This window comes from Lates calcarifer, linkage group LG7_1 (assembly GCF_001640805.2).
Source record: "Lates calcarifer isolate ASB-BC8 linkage group LG7_1, TLL_Latcal_v3, whole genome shotgun sequence".
In the NCBI taxonomy this organism is placed as follows: domain Eukaryota; kingdom Metazoa; phylum Chordata; class Actinopteri; family Centropomidae; genus Lates; species Lates calcarifer.
In genome coordinates, this window is record NC_066839.1 from 13204227 (window position 1) to 13217059 (window position 12833).

General features: G+C 43.7%; 1 protein-coding gene across 6 annotated transcripts in view; it reads right to left on the reverse strand.

Annotated features, from left to right (window-relative positions):
- Positions 1 to 12833, reverse strand: part of map7b (microtubule-associated protein 7b) — a 25372-nt gene continuing 12539 nt past the window's right edge. For 2 of the 6 annotated variants that reach the window (XM_018696104.2, XM_018696107.2), the window contains exons 2-19: positions 11956 to 12120; positions 11772 to 11849; positions 10940 to 11103; positions 9543 to 9660; positions 8456 to 8566; positions 8131 to 8244; positions 6819 to 6938; positions 5394 to 5566; positions 4461 to 4600; positions 4029 to 4285; positions 3773 to 3923; positions 3506 to 3674; positions 3265 to 3369; positions 3117 to 3167; positions 2983 to 3022; positions 2729 to 2846; positions 2434 to 2619; positions 1 to 2016 (exon numbers count right to left, since the gene is read on the reverse strand). In XM_018696104.2, the coding sequence (XP_018551620.1) occupies positions 1659 to 2016; positions 2434 to 2619; positions 2729 to 2846; positions 2983 to 3022; positions 3117 to 3167; positions 3265 to 3369; positions 3506 to 3674; positions 3773 to 3923; positions 4029 to 4285; positions 4461 to 4600; positions 5394 to 5566; positions 6819 to 6938; positions 8131 to 8244; positions 8456 to 8566; positions 9543 to 9660; positions 10940 to 11103; positions 11772 to 11849; positions 11956 to 12120 (2618 nt within the window). In that variant the 3' untranslated portion in view covers positions 1 to 1658. The remainder of the gene's footprint in view (positions 2017 to 2433; positions 2620 to 2728; positions 2847 to 2982; positions 3023 to 3116; positions 3168 to 3264; positions 3370 to 3505; positions 3675 to 3772; positions 3924 to 4028; positions 4286 to 4460; positions 4601 to 5393; positions 5567 to 6818; positions 6939 to 8130; positions 8245 to 8455; positions 8567 to 9542; positions 9661 to 10939; positions 11104 to 11771; positions 11850 to 11955; positions 12121 to 12833) is intronic. The other 4 variants (XM_018696106.2, XM_018696105.2, XM_051071918.1 and 1 more) reach the window with 4 other exon arrangements.

Here is a 12833-nt window from a genome sequence, read left to right on the forward strand (position 1 = left end):
TAGGTAATCAATTCAAAAAGGTTTATTTTCTTGCCAAACAGTACAGCTGGAACAGTTGCACAAAGATTTCAGTTTTACAGTGGTTCAAAGATCTTATCCCACAGCCCCCTTTTTTCTCTCTGAAGTAAAGGGCTTGTTAGTTTTCAAAACCTTGTGGTCAGTCTTAGTAAAATATATCGACTTCTATACATAATTTATAGGATATCTATGTATAATATACTTTACAAGAGATTTTGCTTCTGATAAAGCAATTTCTTTGCAAGCTAAGTCAGGTTACCATGACGATAACAGCATGCTATGTACTACTGGCAGAAACCAGCACTTCACAACCGAGATATGGATTATCTGTTGGAAGGTTCCTTCCATTTTGGTGGTACTGCAAGATTTAAACAAAGAGGAAAGTAAGTGCAAAGGTTTGAGAACCAAATGCCATGAGAGCAGCATTACTGGGAGCTGTGTGAAGGAGATGGAAGTGAGGATCACAGTGGTGTAATTCCAGTGTTTTACTTGAATCCCCCAGTTTAGTCTTTCCCTAGTGAAAAGCTAGAAAAGTTAGAGACCAACTTATTTGACATTAGAGCTCTGCTATGGTCACATTTCACCATGATCCTTCATACTTTAACATAAATCAAGAAAAGGAAGCCACTGGAGAGTTTAGAGTGTGTGACCAGACTGTCAAAGCTGATACTGGGAATGCATATTTTCACTTCAGTGAGACTGAGTCACCTCATTCTTTGTACAAATGCGGTAAGGCAAAGGAACATCAAAATTAGCAGCATTTCTTCTTAAACCCTTAATTAAAAAAGATCAAATTAATGAGATTATTTCAAAATTAGCATCACCAGTAAATTACTTTAATCCATTTTGTATTTGTTTGTCCAGAACAGAGGACAACCTCAAACACAAGAGGGCTGAGCTACAGCGAGGTCCTCCGACACTGCTCACTGAGCCCAGGAATACAGTGAGACAGGACGGAGGATGCAGCTTTGACAGGGTCAACGAGTGAAAAGAAAAGGGCTGGACTTGACATCAAAGCAGATTTTTTTTTTTTCTCAATTTGAACAGAAAGTGAAGACAGGAGGATGAAAACGAAACGAATAATCACATTTTATCTGTACAACAATTAAATAAACCTAAACAAAAAAAATCAGTAGTTTACACCCTAATTCTCAGTTTTCTGAGAAAACAGTATTTTCATTTTGTCATTATTTAACTTAAACTCCATGATACTCCAACGCTGCTGCTGCCGCCTCACCCCAATAATAATCTCTAGTTTTAAACACTGTAGACACAGCAAAAAATATTTTACATGACATGAACCTTTCTTGTAGTCTTAATACAACTTCATGCAGAGATCATTCCTACAGCTCATCTCTTCTGCAACATTTCGATAGAAACGCTGAAACGTGAGAATTATGAGGTTCCAGTTAAAGAGAACACGTGTGTCAATGAAACCTTAGAATTCTGAGCCTGATGTGCGAGTTCCAGTCATATGTGGAATTGCTGATTACAGCATGTTCTACAGAAACTTCAAGTATCATGATTGATCTCATTTACATTACTATTAGTCTGTCATTCTCACACTTGCGCGCGCACACACACACACACACACGCTCATCATGAGAGATGAAACAGGCATTGGATGCCCTCCAGTGATTTCAGGACATTGACCTCAGAATCAGGGGTAAGTTGGGGCTGTACACAGAACAAACAATATGACCAAGCCTAAACATGGCCACAGACAGAGAGACGATCTGTTCCCCAGAGAGTCTGTTGAGGGAAAAGTAACTTCTCTCTGGGAGTTTGCTTTTAGGGAGATCTTTGGAGACACCATCTTTGGGAAATGGCTGCGGTGCTCTTGCTGTCGAGGGCGGGTGAGAAAAGTAAAACCTCCGGTGCTGCGAGCGCTTCCTTTGATTCAGTCCAACAGCTCTCTGTTTCGTCACCTCTCTCTGACCTCCTCTATTCCTGTCTGGGTGTGGAATCATCTCGGTCTCATGGGGCATCAGGCAACATCTAAAAAACCAAATGTAACAAACAGAAAAAAAATGAATTGCTGTGAAGGCTAAGACAGACTAAAAGACCCACGACCTGTGTGTGCTAAAGCTAATCAGTCCCTGATATTAATGTTACATACCTGATAACACCTCTTGTACTAATGGGCTGTTAATAATTTAATTAGTGCCAAACATCTATTTTCACTTGGTCTCACCATTCCAAATTCAATCTATTATCACCTTTGCTCATATTAATAGAACCTCAGTAGCTGCTTCAGTATACAAAATGCTGAGTAGAAGTATCACCTTTATCAAATCACAGCAAAATACATTTTCTGTAACTTTATCATTAAAATAAAGTGAGGAAGAAAAAGGTGTAGTCAGGTAAGACAAAGAAAAGAACCGGAGGCAAAGCAGAGAGAGGATGCTTGTTGACCTGGTCCCTGCTGAGCCGATATATCCTCTATTCCACTCAGAGGCTTTAGGAGACCGTTCTCCCTGAAGGCGACGACAGGAGTCCTCTCCTCCTCCTGCTGCCTGATGCTGTTCCTCCTCTCCCTCAGGAGGAGACAACCTGGAATGTGAAGGCAGTACGATCACCTCCTCAAACTCCCCGTTCTCCCTGGATAAGCAGACACACAGGGGGCGTAAAGGAGAATTTTAAAAATGTAAACCTGTTACAGTCACAGATAACTAAAATGTGATGATAACGTGCTGGCCTACAACTCTACCTCTGGTCAGGATGGCTCAGTGCTGCAGTGCTGGGGTTTGGGTCGGGCTCAGGCTGCTGACTGTTGCCGTTGCTATTGTGTGTCGGGGACACGGTCTGCGCAGATGGAGCAGGAGAGGCTGATGATGGGAGAAAACCAACACATCAGTCAGAAACAGCATTATGGGAACAACTACAGTGGTTATTCCAGCACAGATAACTATTCTCCAAATAATAAAATCTACACAGGTATAATTATAGAAAAAGGTTATTTACATTTACCTGCATCGTCTCCATTCCTATTGGGAGTAACTTTCTAGAAGTGGGACAGAAGAAAAAGTGAATGAGCACTCAAAAACATGAAAGACTCTCCACAGACAGTCAGATGGCACATGTCTTTTAGCCTTTACCTTCTCTGCTGTGTCTGAACGTCTTGTTCTTTTCATGATCTCCTCCAGGCGCTGGTGATTAGAAAAAGAAAGAGCTTTTAACGTACACTGGGCATGAGGAGTATTATGAAAAATGATGTGTGTGTGTGTGTGTGTGAACATGTGTCACCTTTTTTCTCTCCAGGCGTTCAGCCTCTTCTTTCTGGAAGTGTTTTTCTCTTTCCTGCCTCAGTCGCTCTGCCTCCTCTCTCTGTCGAGACTCCTCTTCCTCTTTCTAACACACACACACACAGACACACACACACAGTTTTAACACACAGCTTTTATGTTATGACGTCAACAGATTTCTTAGGTGGGTCTTTTGTCTTTAGATCAAAAATCATCAGGTTCACTTGTGCACTTTCTCTTACCTGTTTCTGGAGCCTCTCTGCCTCTTCCCTCTCTTTCTGAAGTCTCTCTTCCTCTGCCTTCCTCTCCTCCTCCTCCTTCCTCCTCCTCTCCTCCGCCTGCCGCTGAGCTTCCTCCTCTCTCTTCGCTCGCTCCTCCGCCTTTCGGCGAGCCATCTCCTCCCTGGCTAACCTGCGCAGACACACAAATGGTTCATTGTCAGGGATGCTCACACACACACACACACTTCGCTATTAGCCATCTGCTCTCTGGAAGTCGCACACACACACCTCGCTTGCTCCTCTTGCAGCCTGCGCTCCTCTTCTTCTCTCTCCCTCTGCTCGCGGGCCAGCCGTCGTTTCTCGGCCAGGATCCGACTCGCCTCCTCTGGGTCTGTGGTGCCTGCTGAAGGCTTGTGGGCTGGAGGACTGCTTACGCTCTCTAGAGGGCATAAATGAAAATTTGACCAGTGTATCGCATAAACTGACTCATTAAAAAACTATCCAGGCTGCATGTTTAAGTCAAAGCGGTTGAGTGGTAACAGACCGCTGGCTGCTGTTGGTGCTGCTGCTGCTGGTGTCGGCTCATTTGAGGTCTTGTTCTGACCCAGCGGCTGAGGTCGAGGCTGAGGAGGACTAAGGACCTGCTCGTCATTCTCTTCCTCCTCTTGGGCTCTGGTGGGCGTTGGGGGGTGGGGGCTCTCTGCTGTGACTCTGACAGGGCGAAGGTTTCCAGGATCTTCTGCCCCCGGGGACTTAAGCAGCTTGGGGGTCGGGGGACGCCCTGCTGTCTTTTGTGGAGGCCTATGCACAGGAAGAAAAAGCAGTAATTGCACAGTGGCGGCCAAAATAAGAGCAAATGCAGTTTTCGCACTAGTATTACTAGCTCTCCCTCCTCCAAATAACCCAGACCTCCAGTCTGTCACAAATCTGCTTATGTTCCTTATTAAGTGAGCTGTCATAGAAGCAGTTCTCCTACCTGCCAGGAGAGGGTGCTGTCGCTTTGCTGTTCTTCTTGCCTGGAGAGGAGGAGCGTTTCTTGGGTGGCAAAGTCAGAATGGGGGCAAGTGGCAGTGACAGGTTGCTCCATGACTTCCTGACATTGTCACGGTCCTTTCGCTGTTGGTGCAGGGGGATGGAGGGGAAACTAATTATTATTCCAACCGGGAAGGGTTTCTTTTTCACTCAGGAGACAGGTAAGCCACAAGCATAATGTCACTGAAGCAGCACAACACAAAAAATTTCCTTAGCGACACAAAATAATCAGGTGGCACAGACGGTGCTCAGACTCAGGTGCCCTGCTGACAGCAGCAGAAGATGATCAGTAACAGGATTAGACTCAGACAGCCTGTATTACATCTGACCAGCCGAGCCGTGACGCCAAAAAACTATTACCATGATCAAAAACCAACCAACTATGAAGGCATCTATCATCTCAGTTTTTTAGATCAAAGTTGAACTGTGCAGGGAACTTAACCCTCACTCACATAGCACTGTCATATTAATGGATAACACTGAACAACACCTATATAAAACTGTATATGACTGGTATGCATGTGTCCGTGGGTCAGTGTGTGGGATAAACAGTGCAGAAGATGCCCTCCTTCTAAGACCTTAATGGCATAAGCTGTGACACAGCAGCAGACAGATGGGCAGTGGGTGCAGTGGTGTGTTTATGTGTTTGTGTGCATGTGTGTCTGTTTAGAGCAGATTTGGACAGACATTGTGATACTGACTGATCTGGAACATATTCAACATGAAAAAAAGATGAGGAAGAGAAGAGAAATTTTCAGCCATTTTGGACAGTTTCATAGCTCACGCTTCTGACAATATTTCAGCTTTTTTAAGTATCTGAAACACTGTTCTGTAGATATACAGTGAAACACACATGCAGGTTGATTATATGACCTACTTGTGTGACTCCACTGGTTCTCCTGCGAGGGGTGGTGGAGGAGGACGAGGCCGTCTCCCTGCTGAGGCTCCTCTCCTGGCTGCGGCAGTGAGGCAGCGGCTGGGCCTGCAGGGCCTTGAAGGACATGGAGCCCATGGGCTGGCAAGACACTGAGCGAGGACACACAGGCATGGCTACGGTGATGTACGAGGTGGGAGTGTTTTTGGGGACGGCAATGGAACGGGACGGTGAGGAGGATTTGTGAAACATTTGACAAGTGTTTGATAAGCAGGAGCAAAAGATCATGAGAGGAGAGGAAGGAATGAGAGGGATGTGAGATGAATTGATAAAGAGAAGCCGAGGGGGTTTGGGAAGAACCAGAGGAGAAGCGAGAGGAATGAGAAGAGGTTTTGGTGGAAACAGAAGAAGAGAAAGACAGCATTAGTCTACTGATCGGAAGAACAGCTGCTAGCATACTGCGACCATCACTTGGGCATTATTGTTTAAAGGCTGTGAATTAAAGAGGCTGACTGATCAGGTTAGAAACTGAGAAAAACTTATAAAGTCTCAAAAAACATAGAATATGGTTTCTTTTGCTTTGTATTTGTGTTATATTTGGAGGAATCCTCTAGACAGGAGTGGTTTACCAAACCATTCCATACCATAAGATATCCCAGTGTTGGAAGCATTTCTACTTTGTCATCCAGTCAGAATAAACAACTATCAACAGACATGTTAGACCCAAAACCACACACAGGAACTGAGCATGCAGGAATAAACACAAAACGCATGCAACAGGTGCACCCTCACACACAGAGTAGAGGAAGATACAGTGCCATTGTGTTGCGTGTAGGTTGGTGGGAGTGAGTTCTTGTGCATGTGAGTGTGAGTGACTTCCTTTAAGTGGTGGAAGAAGACAGAAATAGCAGTGCTCGGCAACAACAAGATGCTGAAAAATGGTGGGCAATGTAGCGCACTGCACAATTCACAACACTCCAACAAACACAACGGTAATTTTGACTTGATTTGGCCTGTTATTTAAGTTATATTTCAGCATTGGGCTTCACAAAAAAATCTATCGCAAACACACACACAAACTTAAGTCACTGCTGCCATGGTAACAACAGAGGGAGACAGGGAACAGTATAAATAAGGGAATACTTCCTAGACAGCTTAGGTTAGAACTCTGTGTGAGTTTGTTTGCACGTGTGTGTGTGCACCAGCTTTGAGTGCCTGATACAGGCTGGTGAAGGAAGTTTCAGACAGTATAATGCTTTAAGTCTGACCAAATCTGATTAACATTTAAAACTGTTCTGGCCAAGAGACCGAAATTTAAACACTACAGCTAGTATGGTTTTGTGTGTATTTATGAACACCCTCTGTGTCACTCAGTCTGCTCATTGTACGAACCAGGATGTGTCTTTTATGAGGGGTGTGTGTGTTTACCTGTTTGCTCTCCAGACAGACTCATGGCACTGCGACTGCGGGCAAGGTAGGAGTGTGTCGGTTGCTGCAGGCGGTTCACCACATTGCTCTCCCATGGCGTCAATGGAAGACGGCGGAGGCCTGAACACACACATGTAACATTTGAGGTTTAATAACAACTGAGGCTACTGACCACCCATTGATTAGCCCTAAGCAAACAGTCGAAGCAGATTATAAATGATGCACAATTACTGTATTTGTTACCAGCTCCTTCCCTTGCACCACACAGCAGTGTAGACAAGAGCTTAAGTGAAGTGGTAACCATGCACAGGCTGCTGTGTTACACCTACACCTGCATGCCCCAGACTTAATTATGAGAGGAAGCAAACAGCCTGAAGTGAAGCACAGACCAAGAGCAAACACAGAGAGGAGAGCATTCAAGTAAACAGGACATATTGCATCTGCATTTTAAAAAAAAGGTCTTTACTTAAGCTCAAGAAATAATCCAAAATGTGCTGAAAGCTTTTATGCAAATATATCTGGCCATGCAGAGTCCTTGGTACCTGGGTAGGAACAATGCAACAATTAATTAATCTTTATCAAAAACCTGATTTCCCACTTAAAAGAGGACAAAGGACAGTTTATCAGGCAAAACATGCAGCACTGCTCGCTCTGATAATGAAGCAGAGTACAAGGTTGCAGGTTTCACAGTGAGGAGCAAAGATACAACTGGGCTGGAAACTGTACAAAGGAATCAGAGTCTCCAATATATGCTGCTCTGTATATATAGTTTATATTACACTCAGGAAAGACGTGATGATTCTCACAGTGTCTGAGTGTGCCTCTACAGAGTCCATATTTTTCACATATATGTCATTGTGGAAATGTGGGTGCTGATTTTTTAGCTGGGATAAAAACGGCATACAGTGTTCCCACAAAAACAAAAAGATTATCCTACGGAGGATTAGTGAAAAGGGTCACGCTAGAGGGGGGAAAAAAATCTTGATCCCTCTGATGAAACACACAAGTGCAAACACATGCACATATACCATTCTGGTTAGCTGAGTGTGGACATTCAACATAACCTCAGACCACATCATTCTCTGAGATGAGGGCATATAAAATCAAGGTTTAGCAAGACAAAATATTATATATTAAATGGCCGTGGACTGTTCAGTTACACGTTTCATTAATAATGCAACATCCACAATATTATGCAGGGTGGTCACTATGTATTTCTGTTTGGGATTCCCTAACAGTTTCCAGCCCATGATCTTTTTGCGTGTAATGTATAAAAAGAGGGACCAAATTCAAAAAATTTCCCACAAAACACCTGTGTTTTTGTGCTGGGTGGTCTTTCCCTGGTGTAGGCGGGGTTTGGACTGAGCTTTGCTAATAACAGGGGAGGAGGCTGTTCTCATCTGTAAGCCTGTCCTCATCTGTAAACCTGTCAGCAACATATAAACATCAAAGAACACATGACTAATTGTTCAATTAACATTTACAAATATATATTTAAAAAGAGAAGTTGAACATTTCATAAATGATGCTCATTTCTTTCCTTCTTTCCTTAAGAGAGTTAGATGAGAGGGTCATTGCCACTCTGAATAATGTAATGAATAATACTGGTGTTTGTGTGTAATGTTCATTTTCATTACCTCGGTCTGGTGAGTGTAGGAGTGTGGCAGAGGAGGAGGAGAGGCGCTTGGTAATGACGGGGTCTGCATGTTTGGATAAATTCATCGTGGACACTGATCGCCTGTCAGCATCTAACAAAGCATTAAAAAAGCAAATTAATGGTATAGTATTGAAGTGAGGGAATTCAAGACAGAAAGGAGAAAGAGAGCTGGAGACAGAATTCACTGAAGGGTTACTCTAGTCTACGAGTTCTGGTTAAGTCAGATTAGATATGAAGAAACTACAAATGTGGTGCTAAAAGGGAAAAAAATATTAAAACATGAATTAGTGCTAGATGGGTCTTATTTCATCTAAAAAATGAGGCTAAAATGCTTTGAATGAATGATCCTGTGTCTTAGAATAAAACTTCAACTCACAAACTGGACTGCTACATGCAAATAAAACAACAAACACTAATCATGCCATTCACATTAGCCTACATTTACACTAATGCCAACTGCTGTACAGTTAAAAATGCTAAAGCTAGCCAGCTAACTGACACAGTGCTATAATATTCACATTGGGAGGTCATTCCGTATCTGCGGTAGAGACTGAAAGCACTCTGCATGTGCTCCAGTCCAGCAAGGTCGAGTGGATAGAGGAAAGCCGACTCGACAAAACCTGGACCAGGAGGGGAAAGGACAATGGCGGAGAAACAAAGAGCAGAGAGGAGGGAGATCCGAGAGCGAGGGTAAGAGAGAGAGAGAGAGAGAAAGTGAGTGAGGGAGAGGTTGAATTTGAGAATGAAGGAGAGAAAGAGAGAGAGAGAGAGGGAGGGAGAGGCAGAGGTGTGAGTGAGCAGTAACAACAGAGGGCAGCAGATCTGGAAAATATAAACATGGCAGAACAATACTGACACACAGAGACAGGCAGACATATTCACACAAGTGGCTGTCAGGCTTCAGGGAGATGAGATATCAAAAGTATTCAGTAGACCTGAAAGCACTGATGAATAAAATTCTCTCACCACCTGGGACACATGATGTGCTTAACAAACTGTAATGGCTGTGGGGGAGTGTTGAGAGTTTGTGCAGGTAATGTCTGCAGGTGTGTGACGTGTTAAAGTACCGGCTGGTGTGCTGGGAGTGTTAGTGTTCAGTGCCCCTCCCCACGACCAGCGATTGGGCTTCTGTCTGGTTCTCTGGCTCCTCTCCAATGTCCGACGCATCACGGCTTCATGGCGAACCTTCAATCACCAAAACAACAATGGCAACATCGTCACACAATAAACATAAAAAAAAAAAAAAACAAACAATAATGCTGTAACACTGTAACATTTTTTGCTCTGAATGGATACTTGAGGTGTGTTATGTATGTCTACAGCCATGGGGTGTGTTTTGTGTATACCAGTTGTACCAGTACTTGGCAGATAAAATCAAAATTCTAACTATGAAACACTCAAAATGAAAGCAAAACAACTCCAAGAGCCAGGAAGTGAAGATATTTTCTAGGCTGCTGCAATGCCAAAAAATTTTGAAGTCAATTGGAAGTTAGGAGTAATTCAGAAAGAACTTCCAATTGACTTCAAAGATTTTTGGCATTGCAGCAGCCTAGAAAATATCTGTTCAATTCTGTTCAATGTACATAAGGAACAGGTCTAGTGGGCTGGTCAGGTCCTGACAGGTAACCTTTGTTGCATGTCATGCCCCTCTTTACTTGCATCTCTGTCTCGATCTTTACTGTCACTATTGAAGAAAAGCAAAAAGACAAAAGTTACATTCCAAACTTCATTTATAAATGTAAGATTTGTAGATGCAGATTTACATACGTGTAAAAGCCTGCGTGACCTAATTAGACAATTAAAGCAATTCTCTAACTACTGAGCAGGATATCTGCAACTACATATATATATATATAAATATATACATATATATATATGTATGTGTGTGTGTGTGTGTGTGCGTGCGTGTGCGTGTCTTTTGAGAATTATTCTTCCAGCTGTGTTTTGCTTTCTTGTTTTGAGGTGTGTTAAAATTCAGCCGTGATAGTTGCCTCATGCACTACTCACCTCATCTCTAACCATGACTTTTGGCCTTTGACAAGATTTGCATTTTATAGCTTCACTAACCTCCAAAGTCAAACCCACATTAAAAGCTTCTAAACATCCTGTCAGAAATCAACAGGTAACAACACAACACAGAAACTACTCCTCCACAGTCATGGTGTGACATGGTGCGTGAGTAAAAAGTGGAAATAGGTGTCATGAGAGGAGACAGCAGGAGAGGTCAAACTCCAACTGACTGAAGAAGGAAGGGGCACAGGTCATGTAAATGGTTTACCACAAAAGTCGGTTTATTAGTCGGTTCGTGAGGATAATATTAGCGTAAGATGATGCATGACAGTGTGAGAAAATTCTGCTGAACTCAGATCTTAGAGTGAGAAGCGTGCATGCATGTGTGTGTCTGTGTGTTTATATAAGGCGTGACTAGATGTGGATGCACAGGTGTGTACATAACAGCCAGTACCCTGTCTTCCTCCAGTTTCTGCCGTCGTTTCTCCTCCACGGCAGCTCGTCTCTTCTCCTCCTTTATCCTCTGATCCTCCAGCCTTCTCCTCCTCTCCTCCAGGTGCTTCTCATAGTGCTGCCTGGCTCGCTCCTCACGCGCCTGCCACTGGGCCTCCCTGACAGCTGAGGCATGATGCGTGCGCACACACACACACACAAACACAAACACACACACACACACACACACACAAGTTAATAATGATTTGATGCATAAGTGTGTTCACATGTGCTCACACGCTAAGAAAAAAAGAAAGAAATCATACAACTGTACATAATCATATGCGCACACACACACACATGCCACATGGACACACACAGGCTTATAGCAGCAGTGTGATGGGTCAGCTGTAGATCATGTGACTAGGCTTTAGCTCTCAACACAAAGCAAATCCTTCAGCCCCTCAGCTGGGGCCAGAGGTATGACCGCTGTACAGTACTACTGTACACAAAAACATACAAACAGGCCACGACTCCCTAAAACCCGTCTGTCGCAGTATGTCACTCACACACATTCAAAACACCAGCCTCCCTAGAACCTGTCCCATGGCCTGACCCATTATGTAATGTGGGTGCCATGGCAACAGCGGGGTGCCAGGCTTTGGCCAAGACTTTATGTAACAACCAGAGAAACGAGCACTTCACCACAGCTACCAAGCAAGTTCAGTCATGATATGTTGCAGGAAAGACAAAAAAGAACGGGGGGGATGCATTTAAAGCCCCTGTATACACTGATGTACAGTCTGCCGTCTGCCACACACACACACTCACACGCTCAGTTAAAGAATACACACCATTCTGTTTCTCACGCTCCTCCCGGCGCTCACGGGCCAACCTCTGTCTCTCGTCAATCTTGTTGAAGAGCAACGAGTCTGCAGCACAAACAACAGTTAAACAGCAGAATGAACTTCTCTCTGGGTTCACAGACTGATGAAGACAGAACCAGTCCTGTGTTATATTTTGTTATAAGTTGCTTACCCGATTTGGGAACAGCATTGTTATTGGGGCTGTTGCTGGTGCAACCAGGGGTTGGCGTCTGGGTAGGGGTCACGGCGGGAGTGTAGGTCTGTCCGGAGCCCGAGGAGCTCGGACGGGTGGTTGAAAGCGCCGTGCCATCCTCCGATTTATACTGGGAGTAAGAGGCTGCAAGGAAAGACAAAATAGGCTAGTGTCACGTTTCCATGACTACTCCTCATGTATAATGTATCATCATAGACAGCTGCAATAAAAGTTTTACTGCAATTAGAACTCATCCATTCAGCAACATTTGCATAGGATCTTTCCCCTGCAAGGATAGTGAGTCAATAGCAAACAGCTTCTTAAACTCAAATTAAAAAAGGATTTGCTCAACCAAATGTACAAGCAAATGTAGTTCATCTAACAAACACAGTCTTGAATGCATCAAAAATCAATTTCCAGTGATCCACTAGCAGACCTGCTGGAGGGGTTCATCTACCAACTGTGCACCCACACAGCATTTTAGCCAGCCTATTCACCAGCACAGTACACAGTAGTCAATAGTTGGGCCGCCAGCATTGGGGGAACACCAGGTCAGTTGTCCTGGGTCCTAACTCAGGGCCTTAGGAGATCATGTTGTCCCGGGCATGAGCAAGACACACAGCGGGCCTGGTCAATAGTGAATTGTACATCACTTAAATACACCATGTAGTTATACTGTGTGTAAATACTTAAAAGGATTCCTGGTATTTCTGGTATGAGGATATTATTTCTTTCAGTTCTTTACTCTCTCTTGTATACAGCATCTTTTTACCTAGTAACTCTGTATGATTTGCACAAACGATTGCTGTATCAGTAACTATGGCTGCATTTGCTAATTAGCTGAGGTAAACCAAGTA